Genomic DNA, 24151 nt, shown 5'->3' on the forward strand with positions numbered 1-24151 from the left:
TGAACTGAGACAACTTCCTTATATGAAAATGGTCTAATGTGCTTCAAAAATGACCATCCCACACACAATTTTTTTCCATTTTTCCATCCACTAGAATTGTACTCATTTATTATTTTACTCTCAAAAGCACTGCCTCAATTAACTCAACCAACTGAATGATGAAAGCCCTTTGAAATAAAATTCTGAGACTTGTTCTCCTCTTCTCTCCAGCATGTTACATACTGTACTTTTTAGGAAAAAAGACAAGGCAAGAGTCCAATCAGTTGGTTTTATTAAAGTATGCAGTTGTTTGAATTTAAATACTAGCTTCATCTTATAAAATTTTTGTCTGAAATTACTTCTGATTTTAAAAATCCAAAAAAGAAAGACATTTTTATATACCTATGACTTTCACACCTGCACTAGACGATCAATGATCTGTGGCACACTAAAAAATGTTTGTGTAAAACAGTCATAATGAACAGTAGTTTATTTTTTATGTGGTAATTCATTTTGCCCAAAACTGATTCTAAGCTCAATCCTGCCTAGATTAAAAACAACTACACCATAATCATTCATTTCAGGAAACAAAAATGATATCTTGTTCATCTACAATGGGAGTCTATAAATGTGCATTTGGACAGATACAGTGACTTAGGCTTCTGATTTACTAATGGCTCGTGAATTGTGCTTAAAATTCGTCATTTTTAAATTGTAATTTTCAATGTTAGCACATACAACTTCATTATATGCTGTTAAGCACTCCGTCTTCCTTGCAGACTAAAACAAGGTTAATTGTTAAGTCATAATAACTACCTACTGAGGTAGAATATAAGCTTTAATAATATAGGCTAAAGAAAGAGCTTTCTCCATTGCTTTGGTAGGGTTCTGGTGGCTGCATATACGAAGTCCTTAATCATTAAACAAGACTAAGTTCAAGAGATACTGAGTAGACTGAGAATACTCTGACCTCAAAGGCAACGGGACAGACAAACTGTTCCTTCGCCTTCATATCATGTGTGTACTCCATGACAACGTTAGCAAATTTCAGTTTATGTTAGTTTAGGAAACAGCACTAACATTTTCATTTAGCTGTCTAAATTGAATCTGCATTTATTTACAAAGTAAAATTTCTGCTCGTAAAATTTACTCACAAAAGTTCCCTACTCAAATCATCAGCAAATATTTCCAAGAGATTTTAAATAGAAGTTGCATGTTAGAGTAGATTTGGGAAAGAAAAAAAGAGGTAAAAAAGTAAAAAAGTAATACAGTTCCCTTAAGGATGAGATTATAAAGTAGGAAAATAAATTGGCAAAATAAAACATATGCATGAGATACTGATGATAAAATCTACCAAAACAGTAATATTAATGTTTCCTTTAAGGGACACTGAAGAGCTACAAATAGAATTCAGCTGATATTACATTCTTTTTATGTTCAGTGTCTGCTAATGAATTATTTGGAATTGAAGGAAATGGGAAAAGTCATAATCCATTTCCTGCTTTATGGTATTTCAGATATTGTTAGCACTTTCACTTGGAAAGGCCCTAAAGAAAGATCACTTACATACAACATTAATCTCTGCCTTGCAGCTATCTACATTCTTTAGAGAGAACGACCAGAGCACTAATAAAGAAATCTTGCTATACTTAGCACAAACTGTGTGGGAAAGGGAAAATGAAGATGAGACCTGTGGCTGCTCTGATCAATGGACCATCCATGCAATCATCTTCCTTCTTCACAAACTGTTTCAATTTTGGAAAGGCCACAGTCATTTGATATGGGGCCAGCTGATGTGTCAGAATGCTGCTAGGCTTAGGGTGAGAATAAAGATAGATTTGAACCAGTCTCTGCTTCTTGCTATAAAGTAAGGGCTGGCACAGAGGAATGTCTTTTGGGCTTGCCTCCTTTCTGTAGCCCTGTCATTCAAGTCAGGAGCTGACCATCCTGATCTGTTCTATCAACTTGTCTGCAAAGTATAGGGGCAGTAGCATAACTCTTTTCACAGCTGCTATATTTTTATCCCTTGCCAAAAGAACAAAGCTTAGAGAATCCACAGCTCCTTTTTTATTGTCTTGTGCTCACAGAGACCATGAGGAGCCAGAGATTCTGCTGGACTGCCTGCACCTTTCACTGCAGCAAAAAATTGCAAGAATACCTGTGTAGGGCTCCTTGCGCTACAGGAATTTCAAGGCCTTCTCCACGTACCCTAAACGGCCTTGTGATAAAATCACCAGTGTATAAGAAACATGGAGCCCAGCAAACAGTGTTCAAACAGAAACTGTTCTGATGGCTTAGACTGAAAAAGGGAGAAGTCATCAAGTGTCTGCACAGAAACAAAGCCTGATATTGACCCTGATAGAACAGTGAAGCTGGGAGCTCCATCCCTGGAAGAGGGTCATGCATGCACATATATGTTGATGCATAAAACCTTGTATATCATACTCAAGGAGAAGGGTGTATATGTAGTTTAAGCAAATGCTTGTACTGTTCTATAGTTCTGCTGTTGCTGTGTTGCCCTTATCCACTTTTCATTGCAGTGAATTAAAAGTTGCACGTACTAAAATTTTGAAGGCTCGTCCAGAGTTTATATTCCCACACTGTGGCAAAAGACACTTTTAGTCAGGCAGTAAGGTTAGACACGGATTTCAATTTTCTTACAGAAATGTAGGTTTTCCATCCCACAATGACCGATGCTGGGAATCAAAATGCAGCTAAAAAAAGTAAATAAACAGACCAGTTTCACTCTGTGATTAACAATCCTTTGCTATTGGCATCATTTTGCCCTTTCTTCTGGTAGCATTGAAATACAGCAAGTTAATAGTAATAAAAGGACAAAATGAAAACTCACACTGGCATCTAGTTTATAAAAAGCAACGTCAGTTTGCTTTCTCTCTTCAGGGACACTGAAAGAAAACTCTCCTACCTTTCAAATTCTGCTAACCTACTCTAATAATACTATAGTAACTGTAATGGTGCAAGTGACAAAAAATTCAAACAACAATGCTAGCAGCTGTTACAGAATTTATTTAATGAAGTAATTTTCTGTATCTTCTTCACTAAATTGAGTCATCTAAGCAAGCTGTTAGCTTCTTACTCTTCTTTTCTTAGTAAACCTCAGCAGCAAACTGAACAGAAACTTTTTCAAAGCTCCTGGGCAGTTCCACCTAGCTAGGCGACTAACAGCACCACAATAAGCTTACACGAGCCCATGGCATCCTAAAAAACACTTCAGGACATTGCTTTTCTAAGAGTTTGTTTCAAAGAAGAGAATAACTGTTTTTGCCTACAATGACACCTGTGGTTACCCTGAGATTCTGGAAGTATGGTGAATACAAGCCAATTATTTTGTACCTATTTAACAAAATACATCCTTCCATGTTTATATACAAATAGACAAGCATGAATAGTATTAAATACAGAGACACTTTATATATGAAATCAGACACATAATAGGAGTGCTAATTACCTGCAGAGTTAAGCTCTCCGAAGTTTAGAAATGTTATGGTTCTAGTCACAGCTAGTCAGTGTTGCTTGATTATAAATCAAACCTATGCCATAAACTAGGCAGACAGGCTACAAAATTCCATATATTTCGAGATCACATAATTAATGCTGCAGCGCGCATTCCCAGCAGGAGTAAATATTGCTGACTATGGCCTTTCGTTCAGTTCTAGTTCTCCTCCCACTCCCACTCACTGTTACTGCTTGTTGCCTCACACCTAAGACAGAAGTCCCTGCTAAGAATGAGAGCACAGATTCACAAAATGTTCTTAGGCACCCAAAAGGAACTAATTTTAATTTCCATCTAGACCCATACCTCTTTCTTATGTAGTGCGTAGCACTGATCAATCAAAATACAGAAGCAAGGATACCTTTGAAAAGGTGGGGTTTAACCACCACCTTCTTTCCAAGGCTGCTGTCATAGCCTCTTCACAGTACACTGATCCTTCATCAGAAGATATTTCGGAAAATTACATCATTCTCAAGCCTGAGTAGAGTGGACCATTCATCTAGCTTGTCCCATGAAAAGATCTGTCAGCAGCATTGTGTGCTAGATGATAATGTTTTATCATGTATAACTCAATCACTCTTACAAACAATACACCCTGTGTAAAGGTAAAATGCAGGCTCAAACTTCAAAATACATATAGTCTAAAATCCACTCACAAAAAATGTCCAAAAAAAGACACATCAGAGAAATTTAATTGTTTGATGAAATAGACTGTTATGACTTGCTGTTTTTCTGGAACAGTAGGAAGAGCTAGTACGGTTTTTTTAATTCAGATAACCTGCAATTTTCCATTTTGAAACACTGAGCATATTTGAGCATATTTTTTCTGAGAAGCTGCTTGGCTTCTTGATGCCATGAATCAAATCCCCAAGTGTTTCCCCTCTTCTACCTGGGAATGAGAACTTGCACAAAGAAAACACTGCTCACGTATGGGCTATGCCCTAGCTGCCTGCTGGTGATCTGGATAAACTCTAAACGAAGGCGCTATGTAAATGTTGCCAGTTCTCTCTGCTCCTTCACTTCTCTTCATACCAGATATATATACTAACAGTTTCTACACCTTCCCCCCCCACCCCCTTAAAAGGGTCATGTTCTTAAAACCCAAACTTAACCCAGTTGACTATTTCCTTTCCAGCTCAGAGGTTATGATGCAGTGCTGGGAAACATAAAGCTGTGGGAGGAGATTAACTATCTTTAGAATCAACTGTTAATTCTGATATTTTGGAGGGATGGTCTCAGATTTCACATCTGCATTCTTTTCCTGTCTCTGTCAATGCCTTTCTGCCTGGCCTTGGCAAGAGTTAGTTTCTCTGTACTTCCACCCCTTATTTGTAGCAGATAACAACTCTACTTTCATCCCAATGTTTCTCATTTAAAACGGCAGGCTGTCCGGGGCAGAAGCTACTTCTTAACAACACACAGAATTCATGGTTTAGCACAGTTAGGCTCCAATTCTATTACCTAGAAGCCTACCATGTGGTAATACTCTCAAACTAACTGATGCTTAACAAACACAATTATCCAAATTGTGTACCAAATTATGTTTTATACCTTTTTTTCCACAAATCACAATTGATACTATAATTACTAATTTCCAAGTACCACTTGCAGAATGAAGATGTGTATGATTCAGTCTATATAAACAAAGTGATCAACCAGAATATTTTTAGATTCAAAAGAAGGACATTGTCAGGAATACATCTACTCTCCACCCATAAATCAAGTCCAGTATAACTCACAAATACAGGAAGCAGTTTATACAGGGCTTGTTCCTGTAGGGTACTTACTCATTTAGATACCTTCTATTTAAAGTGTCCTCTCTTACAAGAAAAAGCATTTAGTTTACAGACAAAAAAAACTTCAGTAAGTCAAAACTTGAATAGTACTGTACTTCAAAAAATAAACCTAGTAAAAAAGCATTCAGGCAATCAAATACTATCAGCAGCCATGCTAAAAGCACAAAGAAGCATCATAAATCATTTCAAATACTTAAAAAAAGGATGAAACATCCAAATAAGACTTCCATATCCAGCACATATATAACTACTGCTATTAAATTCACTCGTAAAAATTCGCAACAACATCGTTGAATTATTTTGTATAACTGGTGACTTAGATGTTGTGTGGGGTGATTCCTGTTTGCTTGGGTTTTTCTAAGCGTTAGATAATCAAGGAGAGAGGAACAGTCTGCAGTAAACAGATTTCTTTGGAAAAGTTGTACTTTTAAATGATTTTTAGAAAATCAAAGGGTGTAGTATCTCTCCTTGTTTTAAAGCAACTCTCTCTCTTCTCTCACTGTGTTACAGATTCCTCTTCTGCAGAGCCTCACTACTGCTGCATGTATTTTCCTATCTGGCTCCTATTATACTGAGTTGTTTCCTGCATCTCTCTGCTGCATTTCAGATTCTTCTTAAAATCATACGTGGTCCATGTTTTCTATTCATACTCCTGCCCAGTATCTGAGGATGGGAGATGTTCTGTCTTCAGAATATTACTTCCAAGGAATTTGTTCACTTCAGCCTATTCTTCAAAGCCTGATATTTTCTATGTATCTGTTAGAGCTGCACTACTTGTAATCTCATTCATGATTCTTATCACATCTTCTCAGAGGACTACCTTTATTTATTTATTTATTTGCCATAAGAATTGAGGTTATTGCTTCATTCCACAAAAACTGACACTCACACTAATTGTTACTACGTGGTTTAATCCCCCCTCTTTCTCTCTTTTGTCCCTAAAGAACTGAGGAAGAGAACACATATAGCTCACCTACCTGTCAATGAATTGGTCAATCATGACAAGATCTCCAGGTTGAATTTCTTCCCGTAATGAACCACAGGCAGTAGTTACTAAAACATGTGAACAATTCTCTTGTTTCAGTGCCCAGATATTGGCACGGTAATTGACATTTGATGGCATAATTGTATGATGCCTTCCATGTCTGCAAAGATAAAGGTGAAAAGAAAGTAAAATAAATCAGATTGAAATTGCCTTCCCTCTCCCAAATAAACAGAGTTCCAGGAAATGTAATTTCCCTAACAACACTGGAAATGGAACTTCAGAACCTTACAGTTAGCCTGCTTTCCTGACTGTATTATGGGTCTTTCAATATGCAATTCATATTTATATGCAAAATATTCTGAAGAAGTACTTTTGTAATTCTTGTTTTCAAGGCAAAATTGAAGGATTCAAAATTCAAAGTTGCAATGAAAAAAATTATTGAAAATACAATATAAGTACACTTCAGCAGCTTAAAAGTATAAAATGTATTTTTTAAAAAAAAATTGAGACAGTTTCATAGATTCTAAGAACTCAGGCTTAGTGATACTAAATCTTCCACGTATCACAACAGATTTGTAAGATATATAATCAGCTCTGATCCCCAGATTTCAAAAACAAAATAGGAATCAGCAGTATTTGCGGAAATGGCTTGCTAAAAATCAATCCTGCCTATAGCACTGTTAGTAGAAACAAAAGCATTCAAACTTCTCCTAATCTTGTTGTCTTCCTCTGACCAGAAACACTGGAACACTCTACAATCTCTCCTATCCTTTCTATTCTCTCAGACCAAGAGAGAAATAATTTTGCCCCCTCTGCTGGAAATAACAGGATATTGGTTTTGACAGTATTCAAAAATACACTGAATCAGAAGGATACAGAACAGCACTGCTGATATTAGCTATAGCATAGGAGAATATAAGAGTTAAGATTTTCTATCTACTGACAAACACAAAAATAATTGGTTGTATTCTCAACTATAATTTAAGTCTAGATATTCTCTTCACACATCCCTAGGGCTGTTTGTTCTGTACTAACAAAGATATAGAAGGAAGCATGATCAGACACACCCAAGTTTCATTCTTACGTATATGTTGCACAGGGTTGTCTTCAGACATCTGATCTAAAAATGCTGACAGAGGCCTTCTGCAAAAACTTCTGTATGAGATACCGAAGTTGAACACTGTTTCTTTCTCTCCTAGAGGAGAAAATTCCCACAAGAATTTTCACAGAGTCAAGTCCTCCTCTACAGAGTGATGACTCTGGAGGAAGATAGTTGCAGGACTGGAGGTGCCAGGCAAGTTCAAGTTTGTGTAGACTACTAAGACAAATAATTTGAAAGCATCCCCTTCTCTATTGTTTTGTCACTTAGAAAGAAAGGTAAGTCTGTCTAACACAGTTCCACATGGATAATCTTTCCCACTATCCTAAAGGAACAAACAGCTGTGCTAAACTTATGCCACAACATCAACTAAAAGCAACTCAGTCTAGAAAGAAGACAAAGCAAGAGAGGCAGGGAACTGTGAAGACAACCTCAACATCCACTCTCTCTATGACCCAGCAGCAGTGTTATATCCATACTTGTGGACCTCACTCTTTGTGCACACTTAACACTGGAAGGGACACAGGGGAAGAGGGCATACTATAGTAATTAGATAATCTGCTGGACTATGGGTTGCAGGGAGATCCATCTATAAACTCAAGCAGATGCACTGACAGCATCAACCAATCAGCAATCACAAAGAAATTGCCTTCTAAAGGTGTCAAGGAGGATGAGCAAGAAGGCTTACACTGATGCTTCTCTGACTGACAAGGTAGCATGCAACAACTTAGTTTTGTTTGCTGAGTGGAATAGCTTAGAGTTTCAAAGGGTGCTATACAAACAATTCCACTGTAGCAAGTGAGTGAACAATGTTTAAAAGGCTCAACATCATCACAAGTACACCACCTGTCAAGGCAACAGAGTTGCCACCGTTATCAATGACTGCCATAAGCAAACTAAGTTCAGAGGAACCTAACTGCATGTTACAGCAACAAAATACACCACAGAACCCAGATACCCAAGCCAGCATGACCTCCCACGCTCTTACAGTGAGGTTATCAAACACTATGGACAAAATTAAACTTTCAAAAGGGCTGCAATAACTACATAGTGAAAAAGGAACATGTACTAATGAAAATGCTGAAGGGAAGGGCAATTCACAAATAAATAAGTGCATTTGAAAATTATTACCTAACTTGTGTGAGGAAAGGAAGAACTGCATATCCTAATCAGCTCTTTTAGAGAGAGCAAAGGGTTAAAAGAACTTGACTGGTGTGACTGAGAAATGTCAGTCAGGATTCCCACACTATCATCAGTATTCCTGATAACTTAAGGGAAAAGTACTGGCATGAAAAAAACAGAATCCTCAATGCATCAACGGCTCTTAATTGCCCTGACCAGCCTCACCTTGAGCCTGCAGGCATGCACCAAAGTGTCTGTGAGCCCAGGTGCTCCCTTGAAGTTCACGCCAGGGCCTTTAGAGTCCTTCCTCAAGCTATACTGCAGCTTGTCTCCAGCCCTGTTCCTGGACAGTCTTTAGAATTATGCCTCGTTTTCAGTCCTGACTGCAGCCTTTTCTCAGGAAAGAACTGTGGACCCACACTGTAGCCTCATCTCTGGCCTTGTCTCCTACTGTTCCTGCCTGGATTCCCTGGATGGACCTTGAACCTGATTTGTCATCATCTCAGCTTGTCTGGAACTGTCAATGTCCCTGTCACCAGCACCTATCTGGATAGCCCATAATATCCAACTGCTGTGAGCTGTGCCCTGGCTGGTGAGGGCGCTGTCTGAGCTATGGTCACCTTCAGCTCTTAGCTCATCCTCCCTACCTGAGCAGCCTTGCTCTTGCTGACTTCACACAAAACATTATAAAACCCTATGAAAAAAGCAGATAATCATAAGGTGGCAACTAAAAAATACCAATAATAATTCTGTTTAAGGCTGCTGCAGAGGCTGATCCTTCCCCATCTAACCTAATGACTGCCTAACCACTCAGAAAAAGCCTTTTCAAATGTGGTGAGCATTCTTGCGTTTAATTTGGTAGTACATTAGTCCTAGATATCTACTGTTACATTAGCCAATATAAAATTTCTGTGCACTCTCCTGCACATCCTGCTTGCAGTCTCTTTTGCATACAGTAAGAGATACCTGAACACAGACAAACCAGTGAGGGAGAATTATATGGGATGCAGTCTTCTAAGCAATAAAGGTAGCAGCTACAGGCTTGAATAATCAAACAGGATCATAGAATCATAGAATCATAGAATCAGTAAGGTTGGAAGGGACCTCTGGAGATCATCTAGTACAACCTCCACACTCTGCAGGGTCACCTACAGCATGGTAGACAGGGTTGCATCCAGGCAGGCCTTGAAGATCTCCAGAGAAGCAGACTCCACAAACTCTCTGGGCAACCTGTGCCAGGACTTTGTCTCTCACAGGGATTCTCACAGGAGAAATTCCTCCTCACGTTCAGGCAGAACTTCCTGTGCTTCAGTTTCTGCTCAGTGCCTCTTGTCCTGTCACACGGGACAACTGAAAAGAGTTTGTCCTCGTCCCCTTGACACCCTCCCTTCAGGTACTTGTACACATTGATAAGATCCCCCCTCAGTCTTCTCTTCCCCAGGCTGAACAGGCCCAGCTCTCACAGCCGTTCATAGGGCAGGTGCTCCAGCCCTCCGATCATCTTTGTAGCCCTGCGCTGGACTCTCTCCAGCAGCTCCAGGTCTCTCTTGCAGTGGGGAGCCCAGAACTGGACACAGTACTCGAGATGAGGCCTCACCAGGGCTGAGTAGAGGGGCAGGATCACCTAGAGGCTACACTGATGTTATATGTACAACTAAGCTGAAAACTGGCATTTTTCCAGTTTCATGACAGAAATTTGCCAACAAAAGGTGTAGCCAGATTACTGAGGGTATCAGGTACCACCTACCAATCACAAGAGGCAATCTTGTGGATTGTTGTTCCTATTATGGCAGCATCCTCCACTGCATTTTTCCTTCCCAAAACTAGATGGTATTGTTAATGCTCTGTCCCTGGAATATCAAATTTGTTCAGGGAGTATTCCAGACTCCCACTGGGCTTTGCCAGCAATCAGACAAAGCAAGATGCAGTCAGAGTGAAAAATAATTCGCTTAGTGTAAAAAGAAAAAGCTTCTGAGAAAATCACTTTTTTTTTTTCAAGACACAAATAATATAAAATACCCTTAAAACATTCATTTACCTTGCCAATAGCACACAATCCACATTTTTTATCTTTCCCAGTATCAAAGCATCTGACGGCTGCAAAACAAGCAAACAAGAATGAGTTATAGCCTGCCAGTCACACTGGAAACCTTAATAGCTACTTAAAAATACACAGGATATTATAAAAGAAAATACTGATTACCATTGTAGTTTCAACATTTTATTCAACTCAGAAGAAACCTGAGATGTGATATGGCAGATTAATAAAACACTCTGGAATTTGAAGATCACAGACTTGACAGAAGAATGATGATCACATCATTCTGTGTTTGTAGTAGCTCTCAAACTGCAGTCCTCAAAACAGTATTTCCAACAATGCTACATGTACACTAAACCAGAAATATGTACACATTGGCTTTAAATGAATTAGCACACATCTCATTCTCTCCAGTTAACTTCAGTTCTTTCTTGCAAAATAGGTATAATTCCCTACTGAAAGCCCCCTTAGAAGAAATCAAATCTGTCTATTCCCTTAGCACTCCCCATCCACTTTCATATCCCTTTTCTACCTCAACTCCTAGTTTACATGCCTGTTCCAGACTCCCTCCAAACCACCCTCCTGCTCCTCCCATTCACATACTTCCTGATAAACTCCCTCTTTGCTGCAGCTAGAAGCCTCACCTTTTGGAAAAAGAACAGATATGGTAGAGAGCTTCTTGTACACTCTCTGCAGAAGTTGTAGAGAAGAGTTGTATGCATTTCACCAGACCAAGACAGCATAACCAACCAGCCTAGGGGCAAGAGCATTTTGTCTAGTTGCCCAGTTGGGAGATATGCCCTGCCTTGGAGGATGGATACATGAAGAGCTGTATCTGGCAATCATCAAGTCATCAACTGCATATACTGTTTTGTAGGCTGTACTCTGTTCCTGAGCTATATGCATCACAGACTTGAAATACACAATGCCTCTAGGTTCTCATCTTCAAAACTTTGTTAAAAAATGTAAGCTCTCTGTTTAAGAGATGCCGAACTGTGCTGCTGCTGAACAGATATGCAGCTGGATATGTTGCTTCTCCTGTCCAGATCAGAGGACAATCATTTCACTACTTATTTCAGTGTAGAAGAAACTTTGTAGCAAAGTCTGAAGCCACTTCTGCGCCAGTCACTCCTTCCATACCCTGGGTTTTAAAGCTGAAATAGCTATTAAAAAAATTGCCATTTATTTTCTGATCACATTAAATCAATTTGTAAACAATTAGAAAGACTCACACATTCACATTTAAAAATGTCCTGTGCTTTGCTGCTTGATATAATTTTATCCATATTTTACTGCTAACTGCAAGAATTCATCTGTTATTTAATTTGTAGCCACAAATTTTATTGGACGTATGAAAATTTGCAGATTTATAATAACTAAAGTGATATTTGATTCCCACATAGTTGAACTTTAGAGACCTTAAACTTTAATAAAAACAGCATTTCCCATTACTCAATACGTAGTTCTTTTTTATAATTTTTAATGTAGTATCTCTTCCAAGCATCATAATTTACTGAACCATGTAGGATTGAATTCTGCTAGACAGACTTGCCACTTTCTTTCATGAAAAAGAGTATGTTCCAATAAATTTACTTTTAGAACTATATATTTTGATTTTTTGTAAAATCAACATTTAATTTCAACCTGTCAAAATTTAAATGTTTAATTTATTTATCTTATTTTATGCATAGTAATCTGAACCAGATGCAGTTGGAAGTGTGAACTTTCCACAGACTGGGAGAAATAAAAGCCTTTTTTCTTCTGTCTAGGCACTTTGCTCTAACAGCACTCTGTAACAATGACAGTTCATTTTATGTATATAATATACATATATAAACATTATATAAACATATACATACATATATACATATAGAGAGAGATTTAGGTAGCACAGAAGCAAATTTACTGTGTGAAGTGAAAAAAAAATTCAGAGCACAGCATACAAAAATACTCCACAAAGCTAAACAGAACTTCAACTGAAACTTTGTACTTCACAGTAAAATGAAAAATAAGACCAGTAAGTTGCCTACTGAATCCTTTACTTTGCAAAGCGCATATTTATGTTCATATCAATTTCCAAAAGACGTGCAGAAGTGCAATTTAATTTCTATTTGACATTCACTCATATCACAGAACCATACTAAGTTTTGGCATACACTTCTAACACAGTAGAAACGCAACAGCCTTCAAATCCAACATGCTTCAAAAATCTAGTTTCAGCAGCCAAGGTTTCCTTCCCCTGACTGTCATCATACAAGTCACTTTGGAAGGCTTCAGGTTGGCCACATATCAAAACCGGTTTCTATCACTGTAGAGATTTCAACAGCATGCATTACAAGCTTCTTCCAGATAACTACCTTAAGACATTTCTTGCATGTGACTGTGAGAAACATGACAGAGAAAAAGAAAGATTTGGAACAAAGAATGCACTCTTAGATGATGAACTGATAGTTCAATAAAAGAATTTGCAGATAGTGCATCACAGGTCAATAAAAGGGAGGAGATAAGGATAAAACAATGTGCGTAAATTTACAAGGAAGTGAAAGATACAGACATTTCAAACTATTTGTTAATTACTTAACAGTGCTAGTGTATACTTCAGTTTCATTCTCCCAAGAAAGTTACTTCCAGCAACAGTGCTGTGCTATTATCACTAACAATGCTGTGCTATTAGTGTAGTTACAGCTCTGAAATGCCTATAAAATAATAAAATCTTCAAAGTGAACAAACTGAATTTAAAGCTCTAATACAATATTTTTAAAGCAAGATCTAATAAAAGGCCTAATAAAAAGTTCTGAAACATCGGTAACTCAAACACATTTTTTAAAATTATATTTCACAACTTCCCCCTTCCAAAAAAACCTAAGTCAGATACATATCACTTAGTGTTGCAAAATGGAAAAGGAAACAAAGAACCCTGTGCAGTTAACCCTAAATTATGATAACAACAAGCAATAAATCTTCTCTGATTGTAACATAAATATGCATGAAATTAAGCACTGTTTATGCAGAGGGTCAGAAAAAAGTGCTTTGTTTGCTACATATACTTATGACCAAAACAGACATTAAATGGGTCTTACTAGAATTTGCTAGAACATGAAGATTTTACTGATTAGGGGAAAAGAGTTTCAGAACCAAGTTCTAGTCATCAGAAAGTAAAACAATCTAATTAAAATTATATTCTAAATAAAGTAAGCTTTATTAGTAGCTTCAGTATTCCATGATGAAGATAAGTGCTGTTGCAAGCAACTTCCTTCTCCTGCAAGAGGAACAGCATTTTCCATTTCTGGAAACTGAATGTCAAAACAATTTTGTTTATTTTCCCCAGAATACTGATATTTCATCCCAATTTTTGATATGCTGGAAATGGTGAAAGGAGAAAAGAAAGAAAAGAAGGCTGGAATATTAACAGCTGTAATCATTTTTAAAAAATAGAAGTAATTTATTACAATTTTACTAATATTACGAATGTAATTTGAAAAATCATAGGATGACCCATAATGATAAACAGAACTACGTAAATTCTCACACTATTTTTCCTTAAACTTTTGCAGATTTCTTCTGGAAAAAAAGAAAAGAAAATAAAACCTAATGATACAAAGTTAGTTATTAAATGATTCTGACTTAAAACAAAACAAAACCTAAAAATAAAAAGTTAGTTATTAAATGATTTTCATGACTCAAAACAAAACCAAACCTGATGATATGAGGTCAGCTATTAAATGTTTATTATGACTCAAGAGAGCCAAAGCAGAAGAATCTAGGAATATAGATTCTATTCAAGGAACCTATTTTAATAAAACACATATCATTATTCTGCTTCTGACATAATTCTAAAGGGCAGGAAGCAGCAATGAAGATTTCCCTATATTTTGTTGTCAAATGTCAAAGGGGTCAAGGAATATCAACACCAGAAAGGTTTTTATAGAAGTCTTCTGGCAGTGTTCTTGTCAAGAAACTTTAGAATCAAAGAAAAAAATATAAGAAAAATGGGGTTCCCTGTAAGTTTGTGTGTGCTGTAAAGAACTGGACATATTTTTCTGTGTTCGCTATCACTGAAATTTAGAAAATATTAATTCTAATCCTTTCTAGCTTTTTAAACTAAATCAGCTTAATGTTGTATCTTAACTCTCTCAGTGTTTAAAAAAAAAAATGAAGTTCAGAATTGCTTAATTAGATTAAGCCCTTTCTTTAAAAATTCTGAGAGGTTCTCTCTAGCAATCTCAATATTCTATGAAAGGCACCTTCACAGTAGATAAACCCAAACTTTATTTTATTTCAGTAGCCATCAGAAAGAATAATATGATACAGCTTTAGGCAAAAATAATAAAACAAACCACAAACTTCTAAACTCTTCCAAGCACTCTTACACTTTTTTTTTTCTCATTTTCCCTTTTGCATTGTGCAGTGACAATTGCTTTTCTCATCTCTGTTGTTCCAAAATGAGAGACAGGCTCTGTAATGCCTCCTTCCTAAACAATGAAAAGTCACAACAGAAAAATAAGCAAACACCGATTCACCTACTCATACCAATTAAATTTGTCAGGTTTGCTTCTGCTTCTATTGCATCGATCAACTTGACAAACTCTCTGCACTTTATGCCATTGTAATTTGTGACCTGTGTCCTGCACATCTAATGCTATGGATCATCCACTAGTTACTTAATGAGAATAAAGATGACACTCAAACACTGAAGTTAACGTGCCTTTATATGGAGTCCATCTACCTGAAACAACTTTCAAAATGAAGGCCTAAGTTCATGTGAGTTCAGATCCACAGAGAGGAGAGTGACAGGGTAACAGGAATAAGGATAAAAGCCCATCACTGGGCTGTGATCCCTTTCAAAGGCATGGAAACCAGGGCTTAACAGTCCCAGTCCAGCTCACTGCAAAATCTAGAATTCACATTTGGGTTTTTAACGTGAGATGTCCTCAGTTACAGAAAAAAAAAACTCACATATGCACAAAGGCAGATTTTTTAAAAAAAAAAAAAAAGTTGAGCCTATGCTAAATGCATAATAACGAACTACAATAGGTGACCAAGATTTATTGTCCCCTGTCCATGTTGCATTCTGCAAAGAACACAGAAAAGACAGTAGCTTAATTGTTTCCTAAACAAAACTTTAAAAAAGCTATTTTGTACTGATGAACCTTTTTCCATTCTCTTATGTGGTGTCTATCCTGCTGGTAAAAGTAAGATCTGATGTGTGGGCCACCTACTGTACTCCAGAATGGGGCCACGAAACTCTGTTGCATCCAAGTGTGTTAACAGAATAAAATTCCAAACGCTGCCCTGAACTCTAACCTGAATAGATCTTCGTGAAGGGGGAAAGTGTTTCATCCTCCTTTACACAATTGTTCAGCTCATATCTGCTACAAGTGCTTTGTGAGCAATCTCCAGAAATAGCTATGACTACCGACGAGTCTCAAAAAACAGATAACGCAATGGCAGCTGGTTTAGTTTGGCTAGTGGATTCTACTTCATATCAATACTAGTTACCATTTGGAGATCACGGTACAGAAAATAGGGAAGGAAAGTACCCTTGATAATCTTGCAAACTTGCAGCATGCTAACAGTTTTTGCAGGATAGTGGAAATATACTTTCCAAAAGTATACTTCAGATACCAATATATACTTTGAATATATTCTACAAATATACTTTTCTGATTACATTTTCTTCTTTTCTAGTGTTTATCTCCTTCCTCTTCTTGAACTGCACACACACCAACTCCATTTGAATTTTACACTCTTGTTTGCCCCTAAATGGTTTTGAATGCACGTACCGGTTCAAATCTTGAATCATACACCACAGAGCTGAGCTTTCTGGCAAGCTTATTGCCATAAAGTGACTTTTGCTGCCACATGCCAGATGTTTCATTGTATGTACACTAGCTTATACTGGTATTTTTCCTAAGACTTAATTCAGATGGCAGTTCTAAAACCCTCAGCTTCTTCTGTTTCATGATACCACACAATATATCTAAGATCTAGTTCTGCTTCAAATATCCTGTGTTAAGTAGAACCTCTCTCTGCCTTGATTTCCCACCTACAGAATTGTCTTTCATTCTTTGTCTTGGCCGTTCCTATTGCAAGCTCTCTAGGGTAGAAGTTGTTTTTCACCACACATAGTGTATAGAGCACAGCTATCTAGTCTCCATTCCCTTTTGTTGAGGAAAAAGGCTGAAATAATGTGAAGGAGAGCTGATCAAGAGTACTTGTGCCACATAAACAGCCATAGGGCTTCATCTTCAAATAGCTTTCAAATGATGCGCTTATAGGCATGACTGTAAGGAGAATACTGGTATGGAAAGTGTTAATTCAGAGACTGCAGGGAAAACAGGGCCCATACATGTCAACTGAGAGTTTTTTGTCATTTAGAAAGTGTCCCAGAACTGTTTGACATATACTGCCACAGAACAAATTTGAAAGACAGACTTTATCCAATCTTAGACTGTAGATTCAGTATTGAGTTTGCAAACTCAATGTACAAAGGAGGAGAGCTATATTCTCTTCTGTACTTTATCATTTTTAAATCTTATTTCCATAAATTAATAAGCGAAACAAAAAAAAAAAATACAGTCTTGTAACTGTACTTCCTTTAAGTTCCTTTAACACAGAAGCCTAATTTGAAAATTCTTGAAGCACAAGAATGTCTTTAAAAACACAGAAAATTTCAGTAGTAAGAAAGTAGATTATACAGACCTTGCCGTAAGGAGTATCAACATATTTTTCTACTCTTCCTTCTAAAATATCCGGATCATCCAGGCCAGTTCCACCAATAATTCCAATCTTAAACAAAAAAGTACATATTAGATTTCTTGAGATTACAATCCACTTAACAGCATAACTGAAAAACTAAATAACTAAGGATTTCTGCTTGAGACGTGTCTAGACTATGGATCAACCTAACATTTATTATATCTCCAGGACATTTTCCAGAAAGGAAAGTTAAAATACCTGATTTGCTGTTGTTTGTTTTCACTTGTTGACAGGGAGTCAAGGGGATAGGACTGACCTCTTTTCAGTAGTGCCGTGTCACTAGACAAGATGCAACGGGTACAAACTGAACCACAGGAAGTTCCACCTGAACATGAGGAGGAATTTCTTTACTGTGAGTAACAGAGCACTGGAACAGGTTGCTGTTGTGGAGTCTCTTTCTCTGGAGATATTCAAAACCCACCTGGATGCAACCCTGTCTAACACGCTCTGAGTGACCCTGCTTGAGCAGGGGAATTGGACTAGATGATCTCCAGAGGTCCCTTCCAACCTCAACCATTCTGTGATTCTCTGATGTTAAACAATCATATTTAATTTAACTTTTCACTTTTGCACTATCACTGATTCTCCTCTTTAAACATAACAAATCGAAAAAGATATGGAAAAGGTACAAAGATGTGCAAATTCATCATTTATCCTCAAGACAAAAGTAAGGAGTACTATTCAGGAATGCACCTCTAACTAGTGACAAATATTTGTACAAGTAGGAGGATAGTTCAGTAGCATCTTTGCAAGTGTGAATCAAAGAAATCTGCTGAGAACTACGAGTACTGTAAGCACTGTCAGCATTCTTTGCAGTTTTGCAGTTAGGTCTTCTGGTGTGTAAGAAGGCACAAATGCTTTGCCTACTGAACAGTCACTAATTTTCTCCTATGTTAGATCTGCTGATGTCATATTTTGTTCAACACACAAGCTAAGTAAGAACATTAATGGATTCCTGCTTCTTCTACTTTTTAGGAAGCCTTTTCAGGTTAGTATTTCTCTTTCAAATTTTTATGAAACTGATCAACTGTTTAAAAGACAAGAACAAAGGAAAAGCAGAGGGCCAGGCAAAGAACCAGTTTAATCACATATATCTTATTTCCTTAGGAAACCAGACTAAAAGCCCTACACTGTGCTTTGATACAACTGGCAATGACTAAAACTCAAGTGAACCACAAATACCACGTATTTGTCACACTTTAGTAATTGCTGATTTCTTGTTCTTGTTCATTGCTGACCTGTTTTAGTTCTTTCATATAAAAAAAAAAGGAAAGAAAAAAGATAATTTGAATCATGTATTCTCATTGAATCCAAATTTACTTGACTTCATACTCCAGCAAAGGAAAAATACATCCGAGTTTTCTTGCTTCTAGTTCACCATTGGAAAGTCTCTTCTTTTTGTCTTTCTAGGGATAATCTCATTTTCAATAAGTCAATACAAAACTTTCTAATGACTTCAGTACATTCCTAGCTCTTTGGCCTTTTACAATCCCAAGCTTCATAATAAGATTTAAAAATAATGTCACCATTCATCATACACAGGGAAAATGCTACTGCTTTTTCCAATGCAATCAGCTGTTGAAAACTTTCTCAGTTTTAAATGAAAGAATTTATAGTATGATTGCATTGCCTTTTATCAAGGAAAAAAGCACTGTTTTGGAGCCATTTTGGTGTGAAGTAGTACTGAATGGTTAAACTTTTTTTAAAAAAAATATAAAGGTACAAAAGTATAGCAAAAAAAATGAAGTCTTAAATGTAACCTCCCACACACCCTGCTCTCTCTTGTTCTGACTCTTAGGCTCCACATTCATAAAGATCTCATTGGTTCCACCATTATATCACAGTCAGCTCATGAAGCATCAACGAGCAGAGACTGTGTGGTCTTCACTACATGCCAAATGCTCCTCTATGAGAAAGCTTTCCACAGCAGATGGTGTAAACACTGATACACTGAAGTAGTTGTAACAGATAACTTGTTTCTTTTTGCTACCCCCCTGTGGAGCATGAAAGTACTGCCAAATAAACACCAGTAAAATTCCAGAAACCGAATCCTGAATGTATTGAAGCATTAGGGATTAAGAGATCATTTTTTGCAGTAGTACTGATGGGTCTGCCCTGGTGTTCTTCATGTTGCTTATTTATGACAAGTACTCATAGACTACTCACAAAAATCCTGAAGGCTATGTAAATCTTACGATGAGCAATGATTTGTCTTAAAAATTTTATCAAGAGCAATAATAAAAATATGATAAATACCAAAAGCAACAAAACTCTATCCTGAACATTGCTCACATATGTATTTAATAAACATTGAGAACTATGACATTAACAGAACTTGGGATAAAAGCCGTGGAAAGTTTCTTTTTTATAATTCTGAAAAAGAAAAAAAATGGTTCCTTTAGTAACTTCACTGACTTCACTTTGGTATGATGCTTGCTAGCGTGCTTGCTTTATCAGTGCTCCATGGTTTAAAACTGAGAATATTCAAAAGGGAATGCTTCTATGCCTAATTCTTATGCCTAGCAGAGTTTAGAAACATGAGCTCCAGCTACATGACTTAAAGGTTAATTTGAAACTGAAATGCTATGTCTTTAAGAGCACACAAATCCAGCACTCTTGCATCATATTCAAGAATCTAGGGTTATTTAAAGATTTACTCAACAACATTCTTCATATTAAAATTTACCATTACTACTGGGTCATGCTGACAATTTGTACCAAATCTTCCAACAGAATCTCATCCTTGCTGTGAAGAATCCCCTCACAAGTTGCCAACATTGCAATATTTGTTTAAAAACATAAACCCTGATCATGAGAAGATTTACATGTCTACTTATAAAGCTCACCATATTTTCATAAGCTTGTAGTTGTGCTCCTGCCAGGCAGGGTTTTTACATTCTTCAAAATTATCATAATGCAAGCACATACAAACCTCAAACAGTAAGCAAATACTCACTTTCTCACCCAATAATAATTCTTAGAACAAGGAGTCATGGTGTTAATGAATTAAAATTACCTATTCTACAAGGTTTTTATTCAACTAGAAAACATCTATTTATCCCCCAAATTAATTAAAACATACATCTGGCCACTTGTTCCAAACTCTCAAGGAGGTCTGAGACGCAGGTTAGCAGGCTATCCTAACCTGCAGTCACTCCTGTTACTCTGTTTCTGAGTGCTCAAATATCTATATATACACACAGAAGCCAATCAGCAGAGATCTCTGTTGTTAGACTGCCTTCAACAGCAAATGCATAAAACGGCAAACGAGCTCTCACAGATACTGCAAGCAGCTTTGTCACGTCAGAATGGTGCTCTAATGTATCTGCCTTTTAATGAACTAGTTGCTGTACCGTAAGCATCCAGCCATTGCAGCACAGAGCTCAGCACAGCCAGTTGAGGTGGAGTTCATATTAACCATACTGCATAATGCAATTCTGAAGCAGGCTTTTATGCTAATAGCTTTGCTGTCTGAAATGCCAGCAACACGCTTGTAAAGTTTGCAACTCCCAGGATAGAGACAGAAATAAGAGCTACCCAGTTGTTAGAAAAGCAACTGAATTTGCTTTTTCTTTCTTCTTTCCTGCAAAACACCTTACCAGCAACCTGGTTAGCCTTCAGGCCCCCTTAGGCAACACTATCAGTATACTGAGGGAGTGTTACTGATAACTACAGAAATGATAGGCTTGCTATAATTAACAAGGGAAGAACTGTGCTAGGAAGCAAAGACTGGCAAGCATTGATTAACTCATTAAAGCAACTGCTTCTCCAACCTGGAAGCCAAACTGGAGATGGCAGCTCTAGCCTTAGAGCTTTTTCTCTGCAAAAGACTGTTTTTCCCTCCTGTTTATCTGGTCCCAAAGAACATCAGCTGAGCCTGGGGGCAGGAGATCTAAAAAATCCAGTTCTATAGTAAACTCTGCTTTACAGACCTTCTAGTGAATTATCAAAAGGAAAACAGTTGCTGTAGGGTCAGTGTGGAGACATCCTGCCAGGAGAGCTGCGGTCTACTTCTACTGAGCAACCCAGGCCTTGAAGGCAAGGAACTTGACTCAAGAAGAAGTCTCACCCTTTCTCAGAAGGCAAAGAAAAATCATGTCTAGGAGAAACCTCAAGAACAGTAAGCTGCAAGACTGTTTCATTCCAAAACATCCTACAAAGGGACATGAAAGATACAACCTGAGCTACAACCTCCATTGATTTTTACAGCTAATCAGGAATTTAGGTAAGTGAAGATAAAATACATTGTGGCAATGGCCATATTTAGTTCCACTGCATGCTATCTTAAACACTGGAATGAAGAGCAACAAATCTAAGTCTGTCATACAATTTTCACATCAGTAAGTAGAAAATTCAAAACATTTTTTTTCTGTTGGAGTCTAAATACTAATCACACTTAAGCTTATATTTTTTTAACCTATTGTTTGCTGAAGTTCCACAAAGAGTTTCAAATGTAAGACACCGTTTTCAGGCCACGCTCATCCATTTAAAAGCTGGATTTCCAAACACTTGTGAAGGTTAAGCATTGTCACAATCAGCTGTGAGTCTCTGTGACAGCTACAAAACAGTGAATACATCTATATTCTTCCCTTCTATTTTGGGGATAATAGGAAGAGTGAGGAGGATGGCACTGAAATAGCTTTTACTTAGAAGGACACAAACAGTAAACTGTAAGCAATTTACAGTTAAAAGTTAACAAAGCTGGATTTTCAGCATATTTGTTCTGCTCAGCTCTGATGCTCTTTTTAACTAATTTTTTAAAGTAACTTTTTTAACACACAAGGTAGACAAGCTTTGTCGACTTAGAAGAAACAAACTGAGTGCTACTGCAGAAAACTCTTTTTCTGTGGTCCTGCTCTGTAACTATCAGTTCTCATACCAAAAAAAGGTACTGTTCCAGCACAGTCACTCTTCTCTGTGCACATTACAGAACCGAAGATGTGCGCAGGAAGCTGCTACGAGAAGACGGTCTAGTCCACCCCCACGAGGAAGCCACCACGTGGGGAGGCCAACGCAGAGCCGGCGCTCCGCAATAGCACCGACCCTGCGCCCAGCGCCTCGGATGCCGACAGGCAGACATGCAGAAACAGCTGAGCACGCAGAAAGCTTCCTAACAGAAAGTATCGCAGCTGCAGACAACCCTGTTGTGAAATCCTGACGACCTTTTTGGGGGGAGGAGTGCTGAGAAGTGGGCGGCCGGTTTGAGCCGCGCTCGGCTCCGGGAAGCATGGCGGAAGCGGCGGCGCACCTCGACATGGCGGCGGCCGCCGCCATCCGGCACCCGCCGGCGGCTGGCCGAGCGGCGAGGGAAGGCCCTTCCCGCGCGGGAGACGGTGCGGAAGGGCCCTGGCCTGGCGGTGAGCGGGCCGGGGACGCGGAGGGAAGGCAGCGCCTCCGCCCACGCCGTTGGCGCGCCGGCAGCATCGGCACGGCCCGCCTGCCTGCTCCCGCCTCCCGGCTCCGCACGCCCGGGCCAGCCCCGGGGGAGGCGACAGGCGGGGTGGGGTCGGAGGCGGTGGGCGCCGCCTCTGCCGCTCCTCAGCCCCTTCCCTACGCGCCTGTGGGACGGGGACGCTCTTACCTTAACAGGCGCGGCGGCAGCGGCCATTTTAGCGGAAGGGCAGCCGAGGGGGCGCAGGGCGGGGCGGCGCCGCGCCGCGCCGCTGGCAGCCGCCCAGCCCGCCCTGAGGGCCGCGCCCCCGTGGGCCGGCCCGCGCGCCCGCCGCTCCCCTGGCAGAGGGAGCGAAGGAGGCGGGGCGGGGGGGGGCCTCGCGCGGGCGCGGCCGTTGGGCGCGCGGCCGTTGGCCGTTGGGCGCGCGGGCCGGGAGCCGGCGCTCGCCGGCAGGTGGCGGCGTGTGAGCGCTCAGGGCGGGCTGGCGGCCGGAGGGGGAGCCCGGCGCCGGGGCCTCCCTCGTTCCCGCGTCTCTGCGCCTGTGACTTCGCCGCGGCAGCCGTGTCCGCGCCCGTGGGGTACTTCAGGCAGCGCAGGAGGACGGCAGAGACGAGGCTTCAACGCTGGAGAAGAAATACAGCTCTGGGCGGAGCTGTAGCAGTCCCCAAATCTCCATGCAGTGTTAGTTTTTCGTTCTGTACAAACACTGAATTGCGTGGGCTGGATAAGCATATAGGCGCTAAAAACAAGTGCAAACATGCAATTCTATAGCGGATACTTAGGAAAATAAGATGCAGAATGATCTCTTGGGATGATCTCTTTTATTGTGAATTTGGATCAGAACATATAACAAGACTTTTTTTTTTTTTTTTTTTTTTTTTTTTAAGGGATATCTCCTCTCCAAATACAGATACTGCTACCCTATTGTTTCTGAATTTTTGTTGTAATTAGCAGCATTATTATCAGAGTGCTATTCTACACTTTCCAAATAGCATATTAGAACCTATGCAGAGTATTTTGAAACATAACTATCGTCTATTCCATAAACTGAGAAATTCTGAGTACAAAGTTTAACATATTTTTAAAAGCTTTTATCTTGAAAGCACTTTTATTGAAGTCAATGAGAATACTACTGTGTTTAAACATTTCTTGAAATCAGGGCCAGGATGCCTATCCGCTTTCTTCTTGGTATTGCTTTCATGAAGCTGTCACTGGATGTTCACACAGTGATCTGCGTCTGGTAGAACATAAATATTTTTCTAAGCTATTTTACAATTCCATAGGTGGGTTTTCAACAAATGTCACTGTATAATAAAAATAAATTATCTTCTCAAATGTTTAAGTATCTGCTAAAGATCCTAATCGCCAGCTTTGGCTGTTTAAGAGCTAAGTTTTAGCTTGTTCATATTTCAGCCAGACCACCTACTGTATTCCCGGAGAGACACTCCTGTCTTCCCCTCAAAGCCC

At 38.9% G+C, this 24151-nt stretch overlaps 1 protein-coding gene across 3 annotated transcripts in view; it reads right to left on the reverse strand.

Annotated features, from left to right (window-relative positions):
* MTAP (methylthioadenosine phosphorylase) overlaps positions 1 to 22940 on the reverse strand; it is a 35791-nt gene extending 12851 nt beyond the window's left edge. The window contains exons 1-4 of one of the 3 annotated variants that reach the window (XM_062599641.1): positions 22874 to 22940; positions 17236 to 17322; positions 10534 to 10592; positions 6267 to 6434 (exon numbers count right to left, since the gene is read on the reverse strand). In XM_062599641.1, coding sequence (XP_062455625.1) covers positions 6267 to 6434; positions 10534 to 10592; positions 17236 to 17322; positions 22874 to 22900 — 341 coding nt within the window. In that variant the 5' untranslated portion in view covers positions 22901 to 22940. Of the gene's footprint in view, positions 1 to 6266; positions 6435 to 9647; positions 9830 to 10533; positions 10593 to 17235; positions 17323 to 19978; positions 20085 to 22873 lie in introns of those variants that run through there. The other 2 variants (XM_062599642.1, XM_062599643.1) reach the window with 2 other exon arrangements.
* Positions 22941 to 24151: the final 1211 nt, after the last annotated feature.

This window comes from Rhea pennata, chromosome Z, assembly GCF_028389875.1.
Source record: "Rhea pennata isolate bPtePen1 chromosome Z, bPtePen1.pri, whole genome shotgun sequence".
Lineage (NCBI taxonomy): Eukaryota > Metazoa > Chordata > Aves > Rheiformes > Rheidae > Rhea > Rhea pennata.